This window comes from Ursus maritimus, unplaced genomic scaffold (assembly GCF_017311325.1).
Source record: "Ursus maritimus isolate PB19 unplaced genomic scaffold, ASM1731132v1 scaffold_6, whole genome shotgun sequence".
NCBI lineage: Eukaryota > Metazoa > Chordata > Mammalia > Carnivora > Ursidae > Ursus > Ursus maritimus.
In genome coordinates this window covers 69,606,097-69,617,755 of record NW_024426774.1, presented here as the reverse complement: position 1 = coordinate 69,617,755, position 11,659 = coordinate 69,606,097, and the positions used below count along the sequence as shown (strand labels likewise).

At 34.7% G+C, this 11,659-nt stretch overlaps 1 protein-coding gene across 1 annotated transcript in view; it reads right to left on the bottom strand.

The window, feature by feature from the left end:
- The window catches only part of FBXO11 (F-box protein 11), an 83,875-nt gene that overhangs the window by 1,356 nt on the left and 70,860 nt on the right, over nt 1-11,659 (bottom strand). Inside the window, exons 12-22 of the mRNA XM_040623501.1 lie at nt 8,911-9,128; nt 7,880-7,965; nt 6,693-6,787; nt 5,546-5,668; nt 5,374-5,459; nt 4,549-4,625; nt 4,314-4,457; nt 1,927-2,037; nt 1,183-1,290; nt 752-860; nt 46-144 (exon numbers count right to left, since the gene is read on the bottom strand). Coding sequence (XP_040479435.1) covers nt 46-144; nt 752-860; nt 1,183-1,290; nt 1,927-2,037; nt 4,314-4,457; nt 4,549-4,625; nt 5,374-5,459; nt 5,546-5,668; nt 6,693-6,787; nt 7,880-7,965; nt 8,911-9,128 — 1,256 coding nt within the window. The remainder of the gene's footprint in view (nt 1-45; nt 145-751; nt 861-1,182; nt 1,291-1,926; nt 2,038-4,313; nt 4,458-4,548; nt 4,626-5,373; nt 5,460-5,545; nt 5,669-6,692; nt 6,788-7,879; nt 7,966-8,910; nt 9,129-11,659) is intronic.

Below are 11,659 nucleotides of genomic sequence, written 5' to 3'. Positions count from 1 at the left end.
GGGGGAAAATAAGTGGGTAATAGAGCAAGCAAGTGTGCTACATACCTATCATGTCTAATAAATTCTACATCATGTCCCTGATGGCACTTCTTAATGCAGTTCACACATATGGCATTTCGATCTGTGGTGTTACAAGTGTGACATCTAAAAAGCAAAAGCTTACGTTATTTTTCTTGAAATGTTATTTCCTCAAAATACTGCATTTTACCCTATGACCTATGGCTTAAAAGAGGACCAAAATTTTTGTGGCTCTAGCTCAGATTAATTTCTGCAAAAGGACTTTAATGTAGTAAGTCAATCTCCTGTTGTCTCTTCTGAGGAAAACCACAGATTTGCAAATTGTAGAAAGGCAGCTGAAACTTTAATTAAAAAAAATTTAACCTGGGGGCGGGGTGGGAAGGGAGTCAAAAACCACTCAGTGACTGGGGTATATGGGACACTTAATTAGAGCTTTACTTTGTAACTCCTGAGCAAAAGCATTATGTTCCACCTTTCCAGTGATAGCAGCAGTTGCCGCAGTATACGTTCCGGTATTTATGGTCCCAAACAGAACCCTCAAGTAGACTGATCACAGAACTTAATGTGGACAAATACAAAATTCTCAATTATATTCTCTTTCCATTGGCAAATACCCAATTTTCTCTACCTTTAGCTTACATTTAAGAGAAACATCTAAAAATGTCTTGCCGGTTTAGAAAAGAAAATCACTATCTCCCCCTTTTCAAGACTCACAAGTAATTCAGAAATATACCTGTAGAAATCATGCATGGGATAGCTGGTATAACTTGATATTTTATATAAACATTGGCCTCTACTAACAGCCTTTTCTATGGCGTCTTGATTGTTCATTATTTTGTTATCTGTAATAAAAGAAAAAAATAAGTAAAATTCTAGAGGACAAAGACTTAAGATAAAAGATATAGGTTATAGGATTATTCTAATAGAAGAGTCCCTTTTTAAGACCTTTAAAGGAGGCTAACCAATTAAGTAAAAAAAATCAGCTTAAAATAGAAATGGATTTTCCCTGTGTAAGATATTGCCAACTGTTTAGAACAGTCGAAGCTTTCAAAATAGTTCCCTGAGTTGCAGTTAACTTGATAGAGTGACAGCAATGGCTTCTGATACCATTATCTTTTCATGGCATATCTTGTGTATTTATAGGCAGAACAAACTCCAACATACCTTTCATTGTCACATTAACACCAGATGCTAAAAATAAGCCTCCAAACCGGTTGTTAAAAATCTGATTGCCTTCTAGTGTTGCAGTTGCATGATTTGTAATTTCAATACCTGAAGTAAAATTTACAAACAGTAGATACATCATCACGTTACAGTTTCTTAACGTACAAAGAATAAGATGAAAATGTTTGAGTCACTGAGAATAACATTTATTTTTCAGTTAATAGTCCACTATCCTTTAGAAGAAGGAATGCTACTACATATGGTTCATAACTTACTACTTATTTTCTTGGCAAGCAAAAGAGGATAATGCCTGCCCAGAAGTATGTTTAGGTAGCCACTAGTTGTACATATGAAGAAAAAAAAGTGTCGTCTTCCCTGGCAAAAAGTTGAAACATATGCGCGATACTTGGATTTCACTTACCAAGATCTTGAAGAAAAAAAAAAGTTTGAAGCCAGAGGGCTTGAATTTGTTTTCCAAATGGTAGTACAAGCCTGCATTCTATCCCAATTAAGGTTTCATAATTACTAGTAAATAGCAAGAGAGAGATTTAGTTTGGCTTAGAAGAATTCAAAACTTGGATTAGGTGCTCTTATAAGCCATTGGTAATTGACAGGCGTTCAGCCACTCTTACAACACACTTTGCACACCTTCAGTTATTAAGCAAAAAGAGAATTAATGTACTAAAGATCAAACACTTTAATGTATTAGAAAACAAGCTACAGGTAACAAAAGAAAATACAAACCTGCAGCAAATCCATCAAATATTCTGTTTTTCCTTAAGACTGGATGACTATTAGTGCTGATGAGAACACCTGCTTGAGCATTCCTGAAAATATCATTTTCTTCAAGGAGACCTATAATAAAATATTTCCTCAGATTAAGGCTAATGCACATAACAAATTTTACTAGCCTTTTTGGTGGTATTTAGGTTTTTAGTTTCTTATTAACTGCACTGTATAAAACTCAAAGGACTAATTTTTCAGCTGAAATTCAGAGTTTAAGGGAGGACTTAACCAGAAACTGCTTAAAATGGCATGTAACCATTCTAACCAATAACTGGAAATTCCATGGTTATCAGGAACCATGTCAAGTTCACTCACCAATGCATTCCCAGTGACTGGTACCTATTTCTCACTAAAAACACTGAATTAAAATTAGTTCCTTTGAAGTATTTTTAGAACCACTGCAGCCTCAATGCTTTCATTCAAGCCCTGATTATTTCTGGCCATTATTATTATAATCATTACTTGATAATTTCCTTTACTCTCTCTCCTGCTATTCTTCCCAATTTCCTACAACTCTATCATGTCCCTTCTCTGCTTAAAAACTATTTTGAGAATAAAGTTTAAAATTAAGTTGCCATTTAAAGTCTTTCAAGATATTCCCCTAACCTAGTCTCTTGTCTTAACTACATTACCTATGTTCTGAATATGCTATACATTTTTATCTCTAATGCCTTTGGTTTCTATTTCCTCATCCTGGAATGTCCTGCCTTCTTTCTTCCTTAAGTCACTTCCTCTAGATTTCAGTTTCCCTCCATCAAATTTATTCTCTCTTCTGAGTATAACATGATTAAAAAATGAGCTGAGGAATCAGACTTCAAATACGGATTCCACCACCACCTAGTTCTGAGTAAGCAAATTACTTACCTACTCTTTGTCTCAGTTTTTTATCTAAACTGGGCATAATGGCACCTACATATAAGGTTATAATGAGGATTAAATGAATTAATACATGTAAACGTATGCCGCACTAAAGAATTAGCTAGTATTACTCCTATAAAACCTACTTATGTATAGTGAATTACTAGTTGTGTACTAGCATTTCTCTGCTCTCTGAAGACAGGAGTTTATTATTTCTGTAGACATTTGACCCGCCTTTGTCATTTCAGTTTTGACCTCTAAATTGCTTTTCCCCTGGAAAAGACTACTCCAAGTCCCTATCTCTAATCTTTGTTTTTGCAAAGATCCGGTCTGAATTCCATATACAAAGTCTCTTAGAATCTGGGCTTGCCCATTCTCTAGGCCCAACTTTCAGTACCTCTTTGCGCCTTACTGTTTCCTTTAGACTTTTGTTTACAATATGCCATTAGACTATAAACTTTATGGATGTAGTACTGTTTTATTCATCATTGTATCTTTAGCATCTGTATCAGTTGTTGGTACAGAGGTGTTCGATTAATAGATATGTACAAAACAAATGAAAGTGTGAATTATGCTTTCTGCACCGGGAATGGCCTCCCCACCTCACATTTACCCGTGAATACTCATTTTTCAAGACGCAGCTCGAGTGATTTTAGTCCATGAACCTTTTCTCAACACCTTACAAATAAGACCATCCACTGTATTGTGTTTCCTCATTAAATCTTGTAAAGACTCCTATCAGATATGTCACCTTACTGAATTGCTAGATTATGAGCTCTTTCAGAGTCTGTCAGTAATGGAAGCATCACTGCTTGGCTGTAGTAGTAAATTTCGTTGATTATGTTGTAGTAAAAACTAGCTATTCCTTTCACATAAAATATGTACAGTGCTGGGTTACTGACATTTCAGGAATGGTGATAAATTTGCATTTGACATTCTCCCCTAGTCTTTTTGAACAACATATATTTGCAAGGGGCAGGGACTGTGGAACTCTTGCCTCAATGCAAAATGAGTTGACCTTTATGTATACAAAACCAGGCACACCTTGGCTTCATTAATTCCACTCTCCAACAAACACAGTTGTAAACAGGTACAAAGCAATACTTATTTACTACAGACATTTTTTCATATATTTACAGGCCAGTTAATTTCTAACCTAGTTCTATAACTGGACCTTGATATTTAGTATAATCATATCACTAAATAATAGAAAGTCCAGAGAGAAAATGTAAACAAATTCTACCTTAACAACGCCTAACAATTAGCACACTGAAGATGGTCACAAAAAGAAAAGAAAAATTGTGTAAACATCTATCTCCTTTACCTCTAGGCACTAACCTAAACCATCTCAAGACCTGATAAGGAAAAAGACTGAGATTCACTCATTTAAAGCTTATATTAATTGGCAATGTCACTGATCATTAAGGATATGGAGGAAGAATATCGAAAAATTGGATTTTTTACTAATGCAAAATTAACAACAATACCTCGACCCCCATTAAATATACAGATGCCACCATCTCTTCCATCATGGATTTTATTTCTTCTTAGTGTAGGATTACTATCTGTCTTAATCCAGACTCCAGCCATTGCATTGTCAAATATTTCATTGTCTTCTATACAGCCTAGACCTACAGGTATAAAAATTTAGGTTATGTTATTTGGGAAAGTGTATTTCTAAAGGCAATTAGCAATAAGAAAAAGATGAAAGATTAAACATACCAGAATTATATACAAGAATTCCACCATTTTGTCCTCCCCAGATTTTGTTTCGTCTAATTTTGGGGTTGCTTCCAGTCCTATGGATACAACAGAAAATAATGCCATCTTAACTGCTTCTACTCCCATATCCCATGTTATATGAGGTAACAGTGAAAAAATTCATTAATCACAGTAAGAATGAGTCTTTCCAGATGCTCTGAGAAGTTTGTCGGTAAAGACACTGGTTTAATTTTGCTTAATTCTAATTCCCACAGAATACACTTAGCTATAGATTATATTATTACTACAGAGTCTCCTAATATGTAAATTAAACTGAGGAGGTTAGATTAAGTGACTACTATTATTGTATACTCACCTCATATACAAAATGAAGGGCTGAATTATAAGTACTACTACAGTTTCTAAAACTTAAAATACCGGAAAGAGGGATGTAAAAAACTATTACTTTTACAGAAATAGTGTAAAAACAGAAGCTCCCATATACTGAGTGCCTATAACATGCCAGGTATAGCTCACAAGTGTTTTTATACAGCCTTCTACTTTCCAAGTACGATGGGGTACATTGGCAACTATGACTATTAGAGTGGATGACAGAACACTGGAAACACACTCCTAAGGCGGGCGGCGTATGTGCCACTGGCTGCTATCCTCAGCTGGTTCAAGAAAAGCTTGTGGTAAGCCAAGCATGTGGTAAGAGTATGAATATATATACAAAAGGAGGAAATTTTATTGAGCATTAAATAACAAGGAAAGTTCTTCTACATACCCCACCATACTCCCACACAACTCCCTCCCAAAAGAAAGCCAAATGTGAAAAATGTTTACCTTATCTGAACCCCTGAATACATATGATTATATATATCATTGTCTTCTAGCACTCCATGTCCATTGTCATAAAAATAAACACCAACCTAAAATAAAAAAAAATTGCTTTCAAATGACAAAAAAAGTTTATAAAACAATGTATTTCCCATATAAGAGTCCAGAATAATTTTACCTGCTTTCCACTATGTATCCTGTTTCTTCTCAGTACTGGAGTGCTGCCAGTTGTCACCCAGACCCCAGCCAGAGTATTACTATAAACTTCATTCTCTTCTATTACGCCTTGTCCTTTCTCATGCTAAATAAAAGTTACATTGATACAATATATATTTTAGAAACAAGTAGTTTATAGTGTGTTTCCCCCTTTAAAGACAGTTATAAAAAAAAAAAACACCTAAATTTTTATTTTTTAATCTGGATGAGGTGGTAGTAACATTGTTTTTGTGTAGCCTCTGAGTTTAAGCTCCAGAAGTATTTATACTGTTCTTTATGTGGTTTTGTACTTTTAAGCTTCTTACTTCATTCTAAAATATATAACAAACTAAAGCTCTCTCATTTAGTAAACTAACAGCTATTTCAAATTACTGGTGAAATCATTCAAAATAAGGTCTCAGGTTACTAAAATATTTATTTTTAGTTTGAGCAGAAGATTTAAGACAGACATTTCTAGAACTGAAAATAAAAATTATAGTCACACCTGGCATTACACAAGGACCTTTCTGAAATTTCCTACATTTTCTCACTTGAATCAGTGTGCAACAGTTTCAGTTATACCATGGAACAGAAGCTATAGGACCAATACATGGTTTCAAAATTCTGTAAGGTGCTCAATTATGTTTCAATAAAAATTCAAATGAAATATTGACTTTTCAAAAAATATTCAAAAATATTCTAGTATTATTAGTACTTTCAGAGATATTATGGATTTACTTACTACTTTTGGAAAATTTCAGACTCCTAAGTGCAGTCACACCAGCAAAACTCCAGTGTAAAAATATAACTCAGCCAATCAGTTGTTGTTTTGAGTTCAGCCCATAATGCCAATTATGAATAAAGACTTTAATAAAAAGGTATATTCTCTATGCCTAAATTCAGTCAGTTGATTGAATTTTACAGAACACCACACATACTATAAAAGTCATTCATATACTGGCAGGGAGAACAAGAGTCTTATTTATTGTATAAATATTAAAGAGAGTCATAAATTCATATTCTGTAAGCTGAATATGGCCTACCTAAGGCTAGACATAATTCTGTCCTCTTCCACCCTTTCTCCCCTGGTTTTGATGCATGACATTCTAGAACTATATTCATTAACTTACCACATAAATCCCACCATGCTGGCCATCATGAATTTTGTTATGTCGAACAATTGGACAACTGTTTGTCCTAATCTGAATTCCTGCTAATGCATTGCCTATTTAAAAATAAAAGTTACAATGTCAACATATGGAGCCTCATTGGAACACAGCAAGAGTTTTACATTACATAGTAGTTAAAATTTTTAGAATTTTAGGAAAAGCACGATTTTGTGAAATATGTCATATTCAGAAAGATATTTATGGTCTAAGAGCATTAAAAAACAAAACTAAGGGAACTAGGAGTATAAAAAGAAAAACTGTAGGCAGTATGGGCATAATAGTTATGGGTAGAGACTCTGAAGCCAGGGTACCAAGTTTTGAATCCCAGGAACTCTCCCTTCCTGTATGACTCTGAGTAAGTTATTTAAACTCATTGTACCTTTGTTTCCTGATCAGTAAGTGGGGATATTTAACAGTATCTACTTCACAGGTTAATGTAAATATTATATGACTCAATTCAGGTAAGATGTTCAGAATAATACCTGGAATTAAGTAAGCTTTCTGTTTATATAAGTATTATCCAGGTAAGTACTAGCAAAAGAGAAAGCCCAGAAACTTACAGTGTCTAGCACACACACATCTAATAATGGTCCACTGAATTAATATCTCAGAAAGTTTTAATGAGGAATAAGTATTTTCCCTTTACAGTTTTTTTTAAAAAAGATTTTATTTATTTGAGAGTGAGCGAGAGAGAGCACAAGCAGGGGGAGGAAAGCAGAGGAAGAGGGAGAAGCAGACTCCCCATTGAGCAGGGAGCTCACTGTGAGGCTTGATCCTGGGACTCTAGGATCATGACCTGAACCACCAAAGGTGGACACTTAACCGACTGAGCCACCCAGGCACTCCTCCCTTTATAGTTTGTACCAAACTGAAAGGAGTGAATCTAAGGAAACTGTAGATACTCCCTGAGACTAAGGTCTTATTTATATTTTCATCACTGGTATCTAGTATAGTTCTTGGTACACAGTGGGTACTCAGTAAATGTTAAGTGAGCAATGATTGTTAAGCAAATAAATATCACAAATAATCTTTATTGAGAATTTAAAGAAACTGGATCAGTTCTCCTACTTGGTTTCAAAGTGGCCCACTTTGCTAATGTCAGGAAGATAGGCCAAGCTCCAAAATTTTATAGAACAAAACATGCTTACCATAAATGTCATTTCCTTCAATAAGGCCTCGTCCATCACCAAAGATGTAAACTCCCCCTTGATTTCCATTAAATATAGAATTCCCCCTATAATTATGAGAAATAATAAACATCTATTCAGCAAGAGCTTATTTGTTTAACACAATCAACTGCAGAGCTACTCATACTCATGGCACCTTAAAAATTACTTATCTTCTAGGAGCCATAGTTTCCTAATCTGTAAAATGAGGAACTCAAGACTAGCTAATTTCTAAATTCCCTTGTTTTCCTTCTAAGACCTAAAGCTGAAAGAGCCACCGAGTATTTGAGACAAAATATCATTCTTAAAAATTCCCCTCAAAATAACAAATACACTTGGAACTTTTTTTTTAAGCTGATCTAGACACATTTGCTAAATATTAAGCAAGATGGAAATCCCATAATCTACTTTCATAAAGCCAGTGGAAAATAAAACTTGGCAATTAAAAATAATTCATCGTTACTGATTAAATTATAATAGTTCTGTTCTACAGTCTTATTAGCCAACGCCTTTCAGACTGGATCTGTTTATTTCCTTACTGTAGCCAGAGGGAATGGTAGGAACTATTAAAAGTGATGGCCTGAAGTTTGACTTTTTGTTATTTTTGGTCTCTCTGTCCAAGAATCTTTGAGATAATTACTTCCCTGAGTTATGCTATCTGCAGACTCTCAGACAAAAAAAAAAAAAAAAAAAAAAAAGAGAGAAGACAAGGTCATTCAGGTTCCAAGAGAAGAACATGGCCCTATATACTCATTTATAATGCAGTTTGATGAATTTAAAATAAAAATCACGGCATTTGCAACTGTTCATAAAATAATTTAATGCATGACTTAGATAACAAACAGAACACCTAAAAATAAATGCAGTAGCTATGTTCACTCAGAAGCATAGACATTTACTAGGAAAATCTATTTTGCAGTAGTCAGGTGACTAGAAAATAAGAGTAAAGCTTGACTTTTCTTGTAACACAAGAAGTGAAAAAGTAATTTCCATCCATAATTACATATAAATACCTTATTGTTGGGTCACTATTTGAGGTAATCCATACACCTGCAAAGTTGTTTGCATAGATTTTATTCTCTATGAACTGTCCTCTTCCTTTTTCATGCACATATATTCCTCCAGTCTGCCCATGATGAATTTCACATCGAACCACTGTGGGGTTAGCATAGGCTTTTACTTCAAAGCCTGCTATTCGGTTTCTGTGTATGTTGCAACTTTCAAAGTAACCCTGAAAAATACAGAAATCAAACTGTAGGTAAGGCTGCTTTCCAAAAAGAAATAACATTTAAAAAATGACCTTTTTAGTGTATGCCTCAAAATTAAGTATCAGAAATGTTCAAGAGTAAGCATAAAACATACATACACACTAAATTTCAAATGATAAACAAGGAATAAAAGAGATTTAAATGTTTTAGTAAAACAGAGAACCACAAATCCTCTAATTAGTCTGAGTATACTCAAAGCCAAGAAAGAAAAATAGGGAAAGACTTATTCAATAAATGCAAATAAATACTATTACCCAATAAATACACATATCCTTTAACAAAGATTTATTGAGTATTAAAGAAAACAAACCCTTGGAGATTTAAAAATGTCCCAAGAAAACAAATTCTAAAAAGGTGACCTAAGGACATAATCAGAGACTACAGAAAAAGACATACAAAATAATGTTCATCTTAGCTCAATAATGGGGAACAGGCTAACTTATATTCATGCTCTACGTGCTATCGTGTTAGATAAAAGGAACAGTACATACTTCAAGATAGTATACATTAAGGATGATTTCAATTTCATTTCAAGAAAATACAACTTGAACAATAAAAGTATGAGGGTGTGATTATCTGAGAAATATTATAGATGGCCTTTGTACCCTTTATATTTCTCCCAATTTCTTAAAATTTTCTGTAATGGACAGACTTATTTTGTAATGAGAACACAAGTTACTGTAATACTGATATCCTAAATTCTAAGATTCAATCAAGACTAAGTATTTTTTAAGATTTTATTTATTTATTTGACAGAGCGTGAGAGCTAGCAAGAGGGGGCACAAGCAGGGTGAGCAACAGACAGAGGGAGAGGGAGAAGCAGGTTCCCCGCAGAGCAGCGAGCCCAATGAGGGGCTCAATCCCAGGACACTGGTATCATGACCTGAGCCAAAGGCGGACACTTAGCCGACTGAGCCACTCAGGCACCTCCAATCAAGACTAAATATTAAGAGAAAAAAGTAAGATATTAAGATATTCCTAAGATGGCACTCCTAAAAGCCATTTCAACTCCTGGTCTATCTCCCTTCAAAAACTAAGTATGTGGGGCGCCTGGGTGGTTCAGTCATTAAGCATCTGCCTTTGGCTCAGGGCATGATCATGGCGTTCTGGGATTGAGCCCCATGTCAGGCTCCTCCGCTGGGAGCCTGCTTCTTCTTCTCCCACTCCCCCTGCTTGTGTTCCCTCTCTCACTGGCTGTCTCTCTGTCAAATAAATAAATAAAATCTTAAAACAAAACAAAACAAAGTATGCTCTCCTTTCTTTAAATTCCCCTTAAGTACTTTCTTATGGTACCTCTATGTACTGCTTTGTACGATTCCTGTTAAATAGTCTTATCCATTCCTCCCTAATCATAAGCTCCTGCATAGAAATGACTATACTACCTTCTGTTACATTTATACAGGACTTCATGTATAGCAAGCACTCAAGCAGGAACTAACTCACTACTTTTTGCAAATTCTAGTGGAGGTTAAAAACAGATGTAATTCTGAATACTACATAAACTCTTTAAGAAAATAGACCTCTGAGAATAATATTCAGAAGTAATTTCAGGTTTCATTTTCCAAAAATAAAGTACAAATTATCTATAACTTCTTCATATTTGGATTAAATACTTTTTAATTGGGGGCATTATATTAAAAAATACCTTCTTTAAATATAATAAAATTTCTTTGATTTTATACCAAATAAAAATGAATGTACACTGGGTATATATACAGACTATTATGGCAAAACTGAGAATCAAAGAAACAAAGATTTAAAAAGTGTTTAGACTAAAAGAACTTAATGTTAGACTGGAAAAATTCCACAGTTCTGATGTTTTCATTATTGAGAAAGGAGCTCAATTAGGCTACTTTCTCTCTGCTGGGAGCTGCATGACATAACTGGTTGGTAAACTTGGGAATGAATAAACTGGGTATGACCAATAAGGCTTCGCCCTTAACCTCAGGGAAGTGAGTTGCCCTAAGGGAGCATGCCTTCTGCTAAGTGCGTAAGCTTATTTAATTTTGGGGTGCAGTGAAGCAGACCCATTTTGTTCTTGTTTGAAGGTGTATTCTCCAATTTAACCTTTTAAGGGCAATAAAATTATTTCAGCCTCCTCATGCTACTTCATGGCTTTATTTCATAATTTGTTCAGAATGTGGCAAGAAAAGATACACTGCTTATTGGGTTTCCATAAAGATTTCATAACAGGCCACTGTCATGTCTTGACTATACTAAACACACAGTACTGCAAGTATACTTTGCTATGTACTGACTAAACATGATTCAAATGCAGGGATGCTCTATTTTCTTCAGGTTTTGATTTTGTACTGTTAGGAGAGTCAACAAGATCCACAAGTTTACTAAGGCAAACAGCAGCCTCCTCTCATTTCCCTTACCCAGAGGTCCCCACCTTCAATTCTTTTAACTGATTCTATCTACCTCTATATTTTTAAGTAAAGACTTGTATTGCTGTATCTTGAGTTTGCAGTTTAAGGTACTGTCTACTGAC